This window comes from Onychostoma macrolepis, chromosome 18 (genome assembly GCF_012432095.1).
Source record: "Onychostoma macrolepis isolate SWU-2019 chromosome 18, ASM1243209v1, whole genome shotgun sequence".
Classification (NCBI taxonomy): domain Eukaryota; kingdom Metazoa; phylum Chordata; class Actinopteri; order Cypriniformes; family Cyprinidae; genus Onychostoma; species Onychostoma macrolepis.
This window is the reverse complement of record NC_081172.1, coordinates 34,023,683-34,036,463: the sequence shown is the minus strand read 5'-3', so window position 1 is coordinate 34,036,463 and position 12,781 is coordinate 34,023,683. Positions and strand designations below refer to the sequence as shown.

The window sequence follows — 12,781 nt, the reverse complement described above, 5'->3', positions numbered from 1 at the left end:
CTTGTTTCTTGAGCCAAAATCAATGTAACATATTTAGCAAAATAGTCCCCTTGTTATGGTATGTTATCATCATCATCATCATGTTATAAATAAACTAAACATTTTGAATTCCGTCTGTCCAATGATTGTAAACAGTCCCTGGGTCCGTCAGACTGGTGAAACTTTTGCGGTAATGAGACCGAAGATATTTAAGACCCACTGAATCTGAATTTAATACATTAAGACTTTTTAAGGTTATATGAACGTATCCCTGAGGGAACTGACTGTCTTTAGAAAAGTTTACGTGGTATTTTCTTTTCATCTTGCCTCTGAACGATGCATATTAAAGTAGTGTTCATAAGCAGCTCTGCTTTGTTTACAGCGGTAACCAAGGAAACACTGTATCATTGCTGTTGATAAGCGCCACCTGCTGGCAGAGAGTGAACCTGCGTCTCATTCAGATCGTCTGCTGCTTCCTTCAGATATGTTTAGTATAGTAACTATAAGTAGTATAGTTTCACAAAACTAAAGTCAGTTTGCTTCAAATTTCAAAATGATAGTCTAATTTAGATTAAAATCCGCTCATGCTGCATGTGTGCTGCATCTTTGTTTGGATGATGATTAAAATGCAGTGGTTGCCTCTCATTTTAAATGGAAAGAGCTCAGACAAAGCCTTAGTTTGTTTATATGAAGAGATTTATTTTGTGTAACTTATTTGATTTGGGGTTTGTTTTAAAGTTTCAATTTAGTTTTGTTATATTTCAATTTCACAAAGAAGCGTGCAGCAATAGCCTAATATATGTGTGTGTGTGTGTGTGTGTCAGTATGTGCGTGTACCTGATCTGTTTGAGTTCTCCTGTGAGTATCTGCAGGTAGTACAGCACTCGACCCACAGCCAGAACCACCTGAGTGCTGTTGCAGGACGCCACGCTGATGTTCCTGCCCTGCGGCTCCTTCCACTCGCTCACCAGAGCCTTGCTGTCCTGAGTGACCAGCCTCACAGACGCCGACGTGATCTGAGCACACACACACACACACACACACGTGAACACACCACCACAGTACAGTACGGCTCAGGTGTGTGTGTGTGTGTGTGTGTGTGTGTGTACACGCACCTGTATGAGCTGCTGATGCGCTACATTCCCACAGAAGAACGTCTGCTGATTATCCACAAACCCCGGCAGCTCCGTCTCCTCCACCTCCTCTCCGCTCAGCATCAGCACCCTACACACACACACACACACACACAGATGACAGTGGTGAGTACACGAGGTGTGTGTCAGCTCTAGACCGGAGTAAACCAAACACTCTTCTCACCTGGTCTGACCGACAAAAGACAGAACCAGCATGTCATCAGTGTCTCTGCCCGACTCGGAGCGGAGAGGCCACAGACCTGACAAACACACACAATATTAGCATACGTTTGTGTCAGAGCCCTGCCGATAAAGTAAGAAAGGAAGCAATATTTCTTCAGTGTCGGAAATGGTTTGGATGTCAGAAAAGCTTTTGTAAAATGCCGTAAATCAGCAGCAACCGGCAGAACCACTCGTTTAATCTGATTACTGAGGGTGAAGAGTGCTGCAATGAGCTTTTAAATTAGATTTTTTTTATTTTATTTAAAGTCTCAATAATACTGTTCAATATTTTTCAAGAAATTAGAGCGCCTTAATTTAACAAGTTACCCGGCTGAAACATCAGCAACACTCGCACAGCAGGAAAAGGAAATAAGCACACAAATATCCTGTGCATTCACAGCACTGAACCGCACCTTTGATGCCGGGCAGGTCGATGCTGGCGTGCTCATGGATGCCTATGCCGTTCCGAATGATCCTGAGAGAGCCTTCCTTAAACGCTCCGGAGCACGTCACCAGCTGCAGGAACAAACACAGGAACTGATGACACACACTGAATCTGAATCAGGGCTCTTCTGGACCGCAGTGATGCGCAGACGTCTCTCACCTGACCCTGTCCTTGTCTCTCCAGGTCCACCACACACATGTCCACTATGGGCCCCAGGTTAGTGAAGGTCTCCATTACAGCCACATACGAACCCTGGTCATTACTGTCCACATTCAGCTGCAAACACACAAAAACACCACGCTGCTTTAACAAACACGGCATTATCACAGAACGATAACGAATCTGTGAGATTACCAACCTTAACTAGTTGAGAATCTCCTAGTCTGGATCCCACAAACACCACACCGTTATCCAGATACGTCAGACACTCGGCGATTGAGGTCTAGTGAACACAAACACAGATTCTAGTCACCTCTGTATCTGATTTAAGCGTTACAGCCATATCAAGCCAACACCAAACACATAAAACAGACACATTCAGCGATCTACAGGCCGGACTGTGACTGAAAACTATTGATTGGTCTGACTGCACTGTACTGTCATTTCACTTTTTATGAGCCTAATGTTCGGGTTTTATGTATAAAAACTGTGTCTCCAAGACGCTTCAAGAAAGCTACCTGCAAAGCTACAGTACTGTTAAAAGTTTTAGGCACTTGTGTAAAAATGCTGAAAATTGAGGATGATTTTAAAAATAATGTCAAATAGATTTTCTTTATCAATTAACTGAATTAAATCAACATTTGTTGTGAGCATCCTTTGTGTTTAAAGCAGGTTTTGTCCTCGCTGCACTTGAGCAGAGTTTCTCAGGAGGTTTCTTGAAGCAGAGACACAGTTCTTCTGGATTTAGTCTCAGTTTGTTCTGTTTCTTCATGTCATTCCAGACAGACTGATGACGATCAGATCAGATCTCTGTGTGGAGCACAAAAATCTCACTGGATTATAACAATTAATTGCAAAATGAATGTTTGGAAATGTATACTGATATTTCCTACTGACACACTACAGCAAAAGATAGAAATAACTGACTTAAAACCATTTTTAGCTGCTGAAGATACTACCGTTCTAATAATTTTGGCCACCGGTGTTTACCCACACACAGAAACGCACTGAATATAATCTAAGTACTGAAAAAGATGTAGTGTTCTTCAGTCTGCTGAGAGGAGCACAGAGCATTAGGAGAGCATAGTGTAGTGTAGTTCAGTTCAGTTCAGTGTAGTTCAGTTCAGTGTAGTGTAGCGTAGCGTAGCGTAGCTCAGTGTAGCGTAGTTCAGTGTAGCGTAGTTCAGTGTAGCGTAGTTCAGTTCAGTGTAGTGTAGCGTAGTGTAGCGTAGCGTAGTGTAGTGCAATGTAGCGTAGTTCAGTGTAGCGTAGTTCAGTGTAGTGCAGTGTAGCGTAGTGCAGTTCAGTGTAGCGTAGTGCAGTTCAGTGTAGCGTAGTGCAGCATAGTGTAGTTCAGTGTAGCGTAGTTCAGTGTGGCGTGGCGTGGTTCAGTGTGGCGTGGTTCGGTGTGGCGTGGTTCGGTGTGGCGTGGTGTGGCGTGGCGTGGTGTAGTTCAATGTGGTGTGGTTCGGTGTGGCGTGGTTCGGTGTGGTGCGGTGTGGCGTGGTGCAGTGCGGTGTGGCGTGGTGCAGCATGGTGTAGTTCAGTGTGGCGTGGCGCGGTGTGGCGTGGCGCGGTTCAGTGTGGCGTGGTGCAGTTCGGTGTGGTGTGGTGCGGTGTGGCGTGGTGCAGTTCAGTGTGGCGTGGTGCAGTTCAGTGTGGCGTGGTGCGGTGTAGTGTGGTGCAGTTCGGTGTGGTGTGGTTCGGTGTGGTGTGGTGCGGTGTGGTGTGGTGCAGTTCAGTGTGGCGTGGTTCGGTGTGGCGTGGTTCGGTGTGGCGTGGTTCGGTGTGGTGTGGTTCGGTGTGGTGTGGTGCGGTGTGGTGTGGTGCGGTGTGGTGTGGTGCAGTTCGGTGTAGTGCAGTTCAGTGTGGCGTGGTTCAGTGTAGTGTGGTGCAGTTCAGTGTGGCGTGGTTCGGTGTGGCGTAGTGCAGTTCAGTGTGGTGTGGTGTGGTGTGGTGCAGTGTGGTGTGGTGCAGTTCAGTGTGGCGTGGTGCAGTTCAGTGTGGCGTGGTGCGGTGTAGTGTGGTGCAGTTCGGTGTGGTGTGGTTCAGTGTGGTGTGGCGTGGTGTGGCGTGGTGCAGTTCAGTGTGGCGTGGTTCGGTGTGGCGTGGTTCGGTGTGGCGTGGTTCGGTGTGGTGTGGTTCGGTGTGGTGTGGTGCGGTGTGGTGTGGTGCAGTTCAGTGTGGTGCAGTTCAGTGTAGTGCAGTTCAGTGTGGCGTGGCGTAGTTCAGTGTGGCGTGGTTCGGTGTGGCGTGGTTCGGTGTGGCGTGGTGTGGCGTGGCGTGGTGTAGTTCAATGTGGTGTAGTTCGGTGTGGCGTGGTTCGGTGTGGTGCGGTGTGGCGTGGTGCGGTGCGGTGTGGCGTGGTGCAGGTTCAGTGTGGCGTGGCGCGGTGTGGCGTGGCGCGGTTCAGTGTGGCGTGGTGCAGGTTCGGTGTGGTGTGGTGCGGTGTGGCGTGGTGCAGTTCAGTGTGGCGTGGTGCAGTTCAGTGTGGCGTGGTGCGGTGTAGTGTGGTGCAGTTCGGTGTGGTGTGGTTCAGTGTGGTGTGGCGTGGTGTGGCGTGGTGCAGTTCAGTGTGGCGTGGTTCAGTGTGGCGTGGTTCAGGTGTGGCGTGGTTCAGTGTAGTGTAGTTCGGTGTAGTGTGGTGCGGTGTGGTGTGGTGCAGTTCGGTGTGGTGCAGTTCAGTGTAGTGCAGTTCAGTGTGGCGTAGTTCAGTGTGTAGTGTAGTGTAGTGTAGTGCAGTTCGGTGTGGCGTGGTTCGGTGTGGCGTAGTGCAGTTCAGTGTAGTTCAGTGTGGTGTGGTGTGGTGTGGTGCAGTGTGGTGTAGTGTAGTTCAGTGTGGTGTGGTGCAGTTCGGTGTGGTGTGGTGCAGTTCAGTGTAGTGTAGTGCAGTTCAGTGTAGTGTAGTGCAGTTCAGTGTAGTGTAGTGCAGTTCAGTGTAGTGTAGTGTAGTGTAGTTCAGTGTAGTGTGGTGTAGTGTGGTGCAGTTCAGTGTGGTGCAGTTCAGTGTAGTGTAGTTCAGTTCAGTGTGGTGTGGTTCAGTGTGGTGTGGCGTGGTGTGGCGTGGTGCAGTTCAGTGTGGCGTGGTTCAGTGTAGCGTGGTTCAGTGTGGCGTGGTTCAGTGTAGTGTAGTTCAGTGTAGCGTAGTTCAGTGTGGTGTGGTGTGGTGTGGTGCAGTTCGGTGTGGTGCAGTTCAGTGTGGTGCAGTTCAGTGTGGCGTGGTTCAGTGTAGTGTGGTGCAGTTCGGTGTGGCGTGGTTCGGTGTGGCGTGGTGCAGTTCAGTGTAGTGTAGTGTAGTGCAGTTCAGTGTAGTGTAGTTCAGTGTAGTGTAGTGCAGTTCAGTGTAGTGTAGTGTAGTTCAGTGTAGTGTAGTGTAGTTCAGTGTAGTGTAGTGTAGTTCAGTGTAGTGTAGTGTAGTGTAGTGTAGTTCAGTGTAGTGTAGTGTAGTTCAGTGTAGTGTAGTGTAGTTCAGTGTAGTGTAGTGTAGTTCAGTGTAGTGTAGTTCAGTGTAGTGTAGTGTAGTTCAGTGTAGTGTAGTGTAGTGTAGTGTAGTTCAGTGTAGTGTAGTGTAGTTCAGTGTAGTGTAGTGTAGTTCAGTGTAGTGTAGTGTAGTTCTGATGCACCTCTCCCAGCAGCTCCACATGCAGGTCTTTGAGCACCACGGCGCCATCCATCAGCTCCTCTTTCTCCAGCAGCAGCATGAAGAGTCGGCCCTCCATGTCTCCCAGCAGGTACCGCGAGCCGTTCGGATCCACGCGGTTATGACACACAATGGTGCTTTGCTGTGATGTTCAAAACACACTTTATACACAGAGTACACGATAATACAAACGACAGCTAGAAACGGACAGGAGGACATCAGCAGATGTGTTCACCTTGATCGTCGGAGGAGCGATGGCTAAGTATTTGTCTCCATTGTGATAAGTGATGGATTCCTGTCCAATGATTATAGCTCCTCCAAACGGCTCTGGGACTGAACATACGAGAACAAACAACATGTCACACCAATGACTCAAAGCAGCACGTCTATAATAAAGCATTACAATAGTCTAACCTTGAGGTCATAAACGAATGAATTAGTATTTCTGCATTTGACGTTGAGAGCATTGGTCGCAATTTAGATATGCTTTTGAGATGAAAAAAATGCAGTTTTACAGATGCTAGAAACATGGCTTTCAAATGACAGATTGCTATCAAACAGCACACCTAGGTTCCTGACTGATGAAGAAGAATTGACAGAGCAGCCATCAAGTGTTAGATAATGTTCTAGGTTATTACATGTGGGTTTTAGGTCTGATAATTAACACCTCTGTTTTTTCAGAGTTTAGCAGCAAGAAATTACTCGTCATCCAGTTTTTTTATATCGACTATGCATTCCTTTGTGACATCACAACACCGGAAAAAAGTCTGTAGTCCAAACAAGCGTTCGTTATAGTTCTTGAATTAATTTTTTTTTTTTTTTAATGAAATATCTCCCTTTGGAGTGGACTTTGATATTTGTAACTTTGTAGATCTTTTTCATGCACAAACATACACACTGACTAACATTCAAAAAGCGAAAAAGCATAATAGGACCTCTTTAAGTTTGGGTGAACAAAGCCTGTAAGAATTAATTTAACAAACAATTAAATAAAAGTGTAATAGACATTATGACAGAGTTAAGCAGAAGAGCTTTAAATGGTATTTAAATAATTTTGGGCTGTAAAAGTCTTTTAACAAAAACGATTCAAAACAGTCATTTATAGTCGTTAAGGATTCCCTGGTTGATTATGTAGGGAGTGAAATTATTTCCTTATGAAATTAACTCCTCATGAAGCCAAAACTCACAGATGCCATGCAATAAAACCATAAAACTAATCTGGGGAAGGAATCTCCAAAGAGAGCAAAAAACACCTCTCCCCGTGCTCATCCACGACCCCTCGCTCTCTTTCCCCAACAGGCTTCACTCAGTTCATTAGGAATAGGTACACACCGATCATATATCTTGTGAACCCGGTGTTTTTCACCTTCATGTTTGGTATCATTTTAAAGTCAAGTCAAGTCACTTTTATTTATATAGCGCTTTTAACAATACAGATTGAGTGTCAGTAATGTATAATGATAAGATAAGGTCTCTGTGCGATGGGTAAACTGGTCTCAATCTCACAGTAGTCACTTGTATTATGAGAAATACTGGAAACTTTTGTAGAGTTGTGTTCTGCTGAGGGGGGGGGGGTCTGGAATGTTTATCCATCTTCATCCAGGTGCGACCCTGGAGCACTAGAACCAAAAACACCAAAAGGTCTTTTATGTTCTTACAACTGATCTAAAGATTTTCTCATTTTTCTTATTTGGGTATATAAGTAACAAAACACTGCTTTGGGATTCCTGTAGTCAGAAGACCCCGTCTCTGAGCTCCGCTGCTGGGTCTCTCTGCTGTCAGGTGTGACTCAGAAATGTAATTGTGTTAAACACATTGTGTCCATAGAGCACACTGTACAGTTATTTGTGCTACATGTGCACATACGCTAATTAAGTTTATTCTCCAAAACATCCGAGTGCTTTGCATTTTAGACCGTGTGTCTTGTGTTAAATTAGGATACCCGTTACATGAGTGACTTCATTGGCTTCTAATTATTGTCATTATGTAACTGGCATGATACAACTTTACCTGACTAATAATAAAAGTGTTATATTTGATTTATTCGGATCTCTTCTGAAATCATTTGGATCATTAGGGTTGTAGTCTAGTGTGTCCAGGACAGATCATACTGAAGCACCAATGAATGAAGCGGGGCTCGTCATTAGCGATCTTCTGATTTCTGTCTGTCACTGACTTAAGTTACAGTTTCCATAATTATAGAAAAAATACATTTTTATTATGTGGTAGCAGTGTGCAGCCTGTTTAAAGGTATTATAGTGACCCTGTATCCTCCGAGTAAGATCAGCTGGAGGGTCTGTGCCGTGCGTTCACAGCGGGCCGAGTGAACTGCTCAGCGACACTGGGTCGCTAATGAATGAATAATTGAAAGTATGGGATTTCCAGAATAATCAAATATCTAAATTAATATACATTTGATGTCTGTGATCAGTTTTTAATTATAGATATTGTCTGAATTTAATGTTCACTTGGAATCGGAGTCAGATTGAACACTAAAACTGAAACTAAATCCAGATAAATTCAGAAACGCAAGTAAGAGACCGAACACGCATTAAAGCTTCGACCAGGCCGCTGGACTACGGATACTTACAATCAACAAATCAGAAAACACTGTTTACTTCACGATCAGACCTGATTTGTTTGTTGAAATGCATTTTTACAAGAAATACTCATGCTGCCAATTTTAGCTTAAAAAAGATGCTGCACGTGGAGAATGTTTACACGCTTAAGAAACTCTGCAACAACATGATTTATAAAACCAGGCCTATCCTGTTTAGCATGTTTGTTTCCGGTATTAATGCAAGTTATTATTCAGTATTTTTAATGACAGGCTTCTGCTTGAGCAGCCCTAGTTCAACAGATCCGTCTGTAAGCGCCACCTGACCTGGAATGACCATCGATGCTTCAGCTTCCACGTTCTCCTGCTTCCAGGGTCCTTTGTTGAACTCCTTCTCCCTGAGAGAAACCTCATATGTCTTGACATGCCGACCCTGAGGATCCTGGAGACACACACACACACGCACACGCATGAGCAGACGGGAGACTCGCGCTCAAACACAGAACCGAGCAGGAACATCCATAGGGTCCGATGATTTCCGTGATGTGGAAAACACAGACGGATTCACAGAATCCAGGTATAAAATGGTATTTTCAGTTCAACACGGAATGTCATGGAATTCATCAAAGTTTGAATGAATTAATCAAAAGTAGGTCCTTACACTTAAATCAGATCACGATATGGACTAGTATTTCTAAGTATTACGCCTCAAAAAGAGTATTTAAATAAGAATCCTGCATGTTCTGCGTGTTTCTGTGTGAATGAATGGCGCAGACGCGCGGTTTTGTTTACTACACGCTGAAGCGCGCAAAAACATGTAATTTTTATTAAACTTAATAATTTGATGTTACGTTTTTTAAGTGTCATGATGTTAATTAATTAGACATGCTTTTTTTAAATCAATAAAATTTAATTTAACCATTAAAAAGGAGTCCAGAAAAATGAAAATGGAAAAGATAGAATTTGGGGAAAAAGTGAGCGGTATTTCATCGGGCCCTACATCTCTACCTGATATATGAAGCAGACGGTGGGCGCCTGGCAGCCGTACAGGAACTGGACATCGATGACCTGCAGCTCCTCCAGACGGATGTTGAAGGCTTTGAGCTCGCGGTTATCGCGGTCCAGCGGGATGACCTTGAACAGCCCGTCGTACAGACGCAAGCCGATCATACGACACTCCGGGTCCACGATCCCGATGATCCCGGTCTCAGACGGACGGCCGATCCGATCCTGACACAAACGCAGCGGTCAGACGAGCGCATGAGGCAGTGTGTTTGGACGGGTGTGTGCTTCACGGGCGTACCTGCACGTTTCCGTGAGCGCGGGTGATGATGTCGATGCTGTCTCCGTTCTGCTTGTACTCCAGGATACAGGCGTTGTATTTAGCAGTCAAAATGAACAGAAGATCTTTGCTCTCACCCTTCACAAAGCAAACAGACAGCTTTTAATAACATTACGCAAATCAGATGTCTGTTTGTCCGAGTGTTGACATGCTGCAGAAATATGCGTGAATAACTCAAGTGCTCTCACAGGAACAGCAGCGATCGACGTGTCTAAGCCTAATGCACTGATGCTAAAGATGTCAGATATTTATCATCTGTGATTACATCATAATTATTGTTTTAACGCTAACTAAATCCAATAAGTCACTCACTTTGCAAAAAGTAAAACAAAAACACACCTTAATAGTGCACACTTTCACTGCCACCTGCTGGAGGTTATAGTTTCATATTTAAAGTATAATTTCATTAAAAACAAAACAAAACCTCAATTATTTCTGTAATTGCAGCTCAGAGGTGGCATTAATGCATTTAGTCTGTGTAAACACCTAAATACTGCTTTAGATGCAGCTTCTGCAGTGCAAAGTTAGAGAAAAAAGATCTGATGGTAAAACACCCTTGGAATCAATTTAAGGAGAGCAAACTGATACTGCAGTAAAACCGGCAGAACGAGCACGCTACGTTCATGTGTAGAGCGTCTGATTCCAGGTGGAGCTGAAAAATAACTACATAATAATGCAACAGACTGATTGAATGAGATGAAATACAGTTAATATATTATATCCCCCGGTTTCACAGACGAGGCTTAAGCCTAGTCCCAGACTAAAGAGCAAGTCTGAGCTGATTCAGCTGAAAGAAACGTGCACTGACTGATCTCAAAATATACATCAGCGCCTTTGTTTTGTCTCAAGACGCACACCAATAATTGTGTTCATAAAAATGACTTAAATGTCCTAATTGAACTATGGCGTAATCCTGGCTAAGCACAAGCCCTGTCTGTGAAAGCCGGCCTGTATCTGCAGACACTGAAAGCCTGCTTCAGGCCGAGAGCGAGCGCAGATCTGCTGTTCTGATGCTCAGGTCCTCTGGAGGTGTCCGGAAGCTCAGTCCTCACACACCTTGGGTCTGAAGAGCTCCATGACCGCGATCTTGCCGTACATGCCGACCTCCTTGACCGGCCGCAGACCCTCAGCAGTGACCACATAGATCTCCAGACGAGTGTTCTTGGCGATCAGCAGGTTCAGATCCTCCGCAGATGTGAAGTGACCTGCAGACAGACAACAGCACTGAGCACAGGTCCAGCTAGCATGTCACTAGCTGCTCTAATGCTAATCAGTGTCCTCACTCGTGTTTACGACCGAACACTGGACGCGATGAAGTGCATATACCCGTGTTTACCTGCAGCTGTGTGTCGATCATCTTTAGCTTCTTCGACAGCATTAAGCGTGTCTGAAATCACGCTCGTGACACGAGCAGCAGATCTAAGAAACTAAAGTTTGTCTCATATTCACTAACGCGTCGCAGACACGCCAACGGACCCATTTCTATTAAAAGCACGCAGAAGCACCGTGAAATCGGTCGGTCGGTGTTACAGACACACGCTGACGGATCTAAGCCTGTTTTTATAGTCTCTGGTCGAAACACGACACTAACGCGCGATCGGTGTTTATCCGCGGAGGCCTGAAGCGCGGGAGATAAACAACACTCACCCGTGACGCAGGCGTTCACCGCCGTGGGCTTCTGCGCCGTGACCACGTAGTTGTAGGACATGGCGTTCACTTAAATCACACGAACAGCCAGAAATGAGGAGAAATGGTGTTTAGAGCGAGATATGTTGCATGAATCCGCTGAAGAGCGCTCGGATCAGGATCAGCAGCAGCGCAGCGCAGCGTCAGTGTGTCTGAGCGAGAGACAGCGCCGCCTGCGGTCCGGAGGAGCACTGACTGCTACACTGCGCTCGACTCCAGGATGTGTTTATTATAACAATATATATCAATATATAAGAGATTCGATATTGAGTGTATGCTATGGCAAGCCGTTTTAACATTTAATCTATAAGCTGTACTAGTATCTATTTTCATATTAGTAGTATAGGTAAAGCCCCGTTCACACCAAGAACAATAACTATAAACACGAACAATAATCTGCAGCTTCAGGAGCATCTGAATCAGGGGGCTTTTTTCAGGGTTCACTTCATGGTTTTTAAGGGCTTTAAAATGGTAAGAGTTGGGGTCGCTCATTTTTAGGTGTTTCCAAAATTTGATGGCTGGTTTCTCAGTGTGCATGAGTAGAGGGAACTGGCCTGATTCTGCCCTGCATGCGTTGTTCGGTGTGTTCCTCTGTACTCTGAGGATGCTCTTACACAACTCAGCATGCAGGGCTTCAGTCGGGTTTTTGTCCCATTTTTCAAATTCGTGATTTAGGAGAGGACCCCACACTTCACTGCCATATAATGCAATGGGTTCTATGACTGATTGGAATATTTTGAGCCAGATTCGAATTGATATTTCAATTTGGATAGATTTTTTGATGGCATAAAAGGCCCTTCTTGCTGAAAACTCTGGATTCAAACGCTTTGTAAATCTCAGATGTGATGTGTGTTAATGGATTCTAATCACCGGTGAATTTTGCACGCACAGTTAGCATAGTCCTGCATTAGCTACATTAGCAACATTACAGACACACACACACACACACACACACGTCTCCACACACAGACTGTGTTCACTCACACACACACACGTCTCCACACACAGACTGTGTTCACTCACACACACACACACACACACACACACACACACACACACACACACACGTCTCCACACACAGACTGTGCTCACTCACACACACACACACACACACACACACACACACACACACCGTCTCCACACAGACTGTGTTCACTCACACACACACACACACACACACACACACACACACACACGTCTCCACACACAGACTGTGTTCACTCACACACACACACACACACACACACACACACACACACACACACGTCTCCACACACAGACTGTGTTCACTCACTCACACACACACACACACACACACACACACACACACACACACACACACACACACACGTCTCCACACAGACTGTGTTCACTCACACACACACACACACACACACACACACACACACACACACACACACACACACGTCTCCACACACAGACTGTGTTCACACACACACACACACACACACACACACACACACACACACACACACACACACACACACACACACACGTCTCCACACACAGACTGTGTTCACTCACACACACACACACACACACACACACACACACACACACGTCTCACACACAGACTGTGTTCACTCACACACACACA

General features: G+C 45.4%; 1 protein-coding gene across 2 annotated transcripts in view; it reads right to left on the bottom strand.

Annotated features, from left to right (window-relative positions):
• Nucleotides 1-11,364, bottom strand: part of ddb1 (damage-specific DNA binding protein 1) — a 29,455-nt gene extending 18,091 nt beyond the window's left edge. Inside the window, exons 1-13 of one of the 2 annotated variants that reach the window (XM_058751073.1) lie at nt 11,125-11,364; nt 10,534-10,682; nt 9,439-9,555; nt 9,144-9,365; nt 8,463-8,577; nt 5,814-5,911; nt 5,562-5,720; nt 2,138-2,221; nt 1,939-2,055; nt 1,748-1,850; nt 1,297-1,372; nt 1,095-1,203; nt 817-995 (exon numbers count right to left, since the gene is read on the bottom strand). In XM_058751073.1, coding sequence (XP_058607056.1) covers nt 817-995; nt 1,095-1,203; nt 1,297-1,372; nt 1,748-1,850; nt 1,939-2,055; nt 2,138-2,221; nt 5,562-5,720; nt 5,814-5,911; nt 8,463-8,577; nt 9,144-9,365; nt 9,439-9,555; nt 10,534-10,682; nt 11,125-11,185 — 1,589 coding nt within the window. In that variant the 5' untranslated portion in view covers nt 11,186-11,364. The remainder of the gene's footprint in view (nt 1-816; nt 996-1,094; nt 1,204-1,296; nt 1,373-1,747; nt 1,851-1,938; nt 2,056-2,137; nt 2,222-5,561; nt 5,721-5,813; nt 5,912-8,462; nt 8,578-9,143; nt 9,366-9,438; nt 9,556-10,533; nt 10,683-11,124) is intronic. The other variant, XM_058751074.1, reaches the window with a different exon arrangement.
• Nucleotides 11,365-12,781: the final 1,417 nt, after the last annotated feature.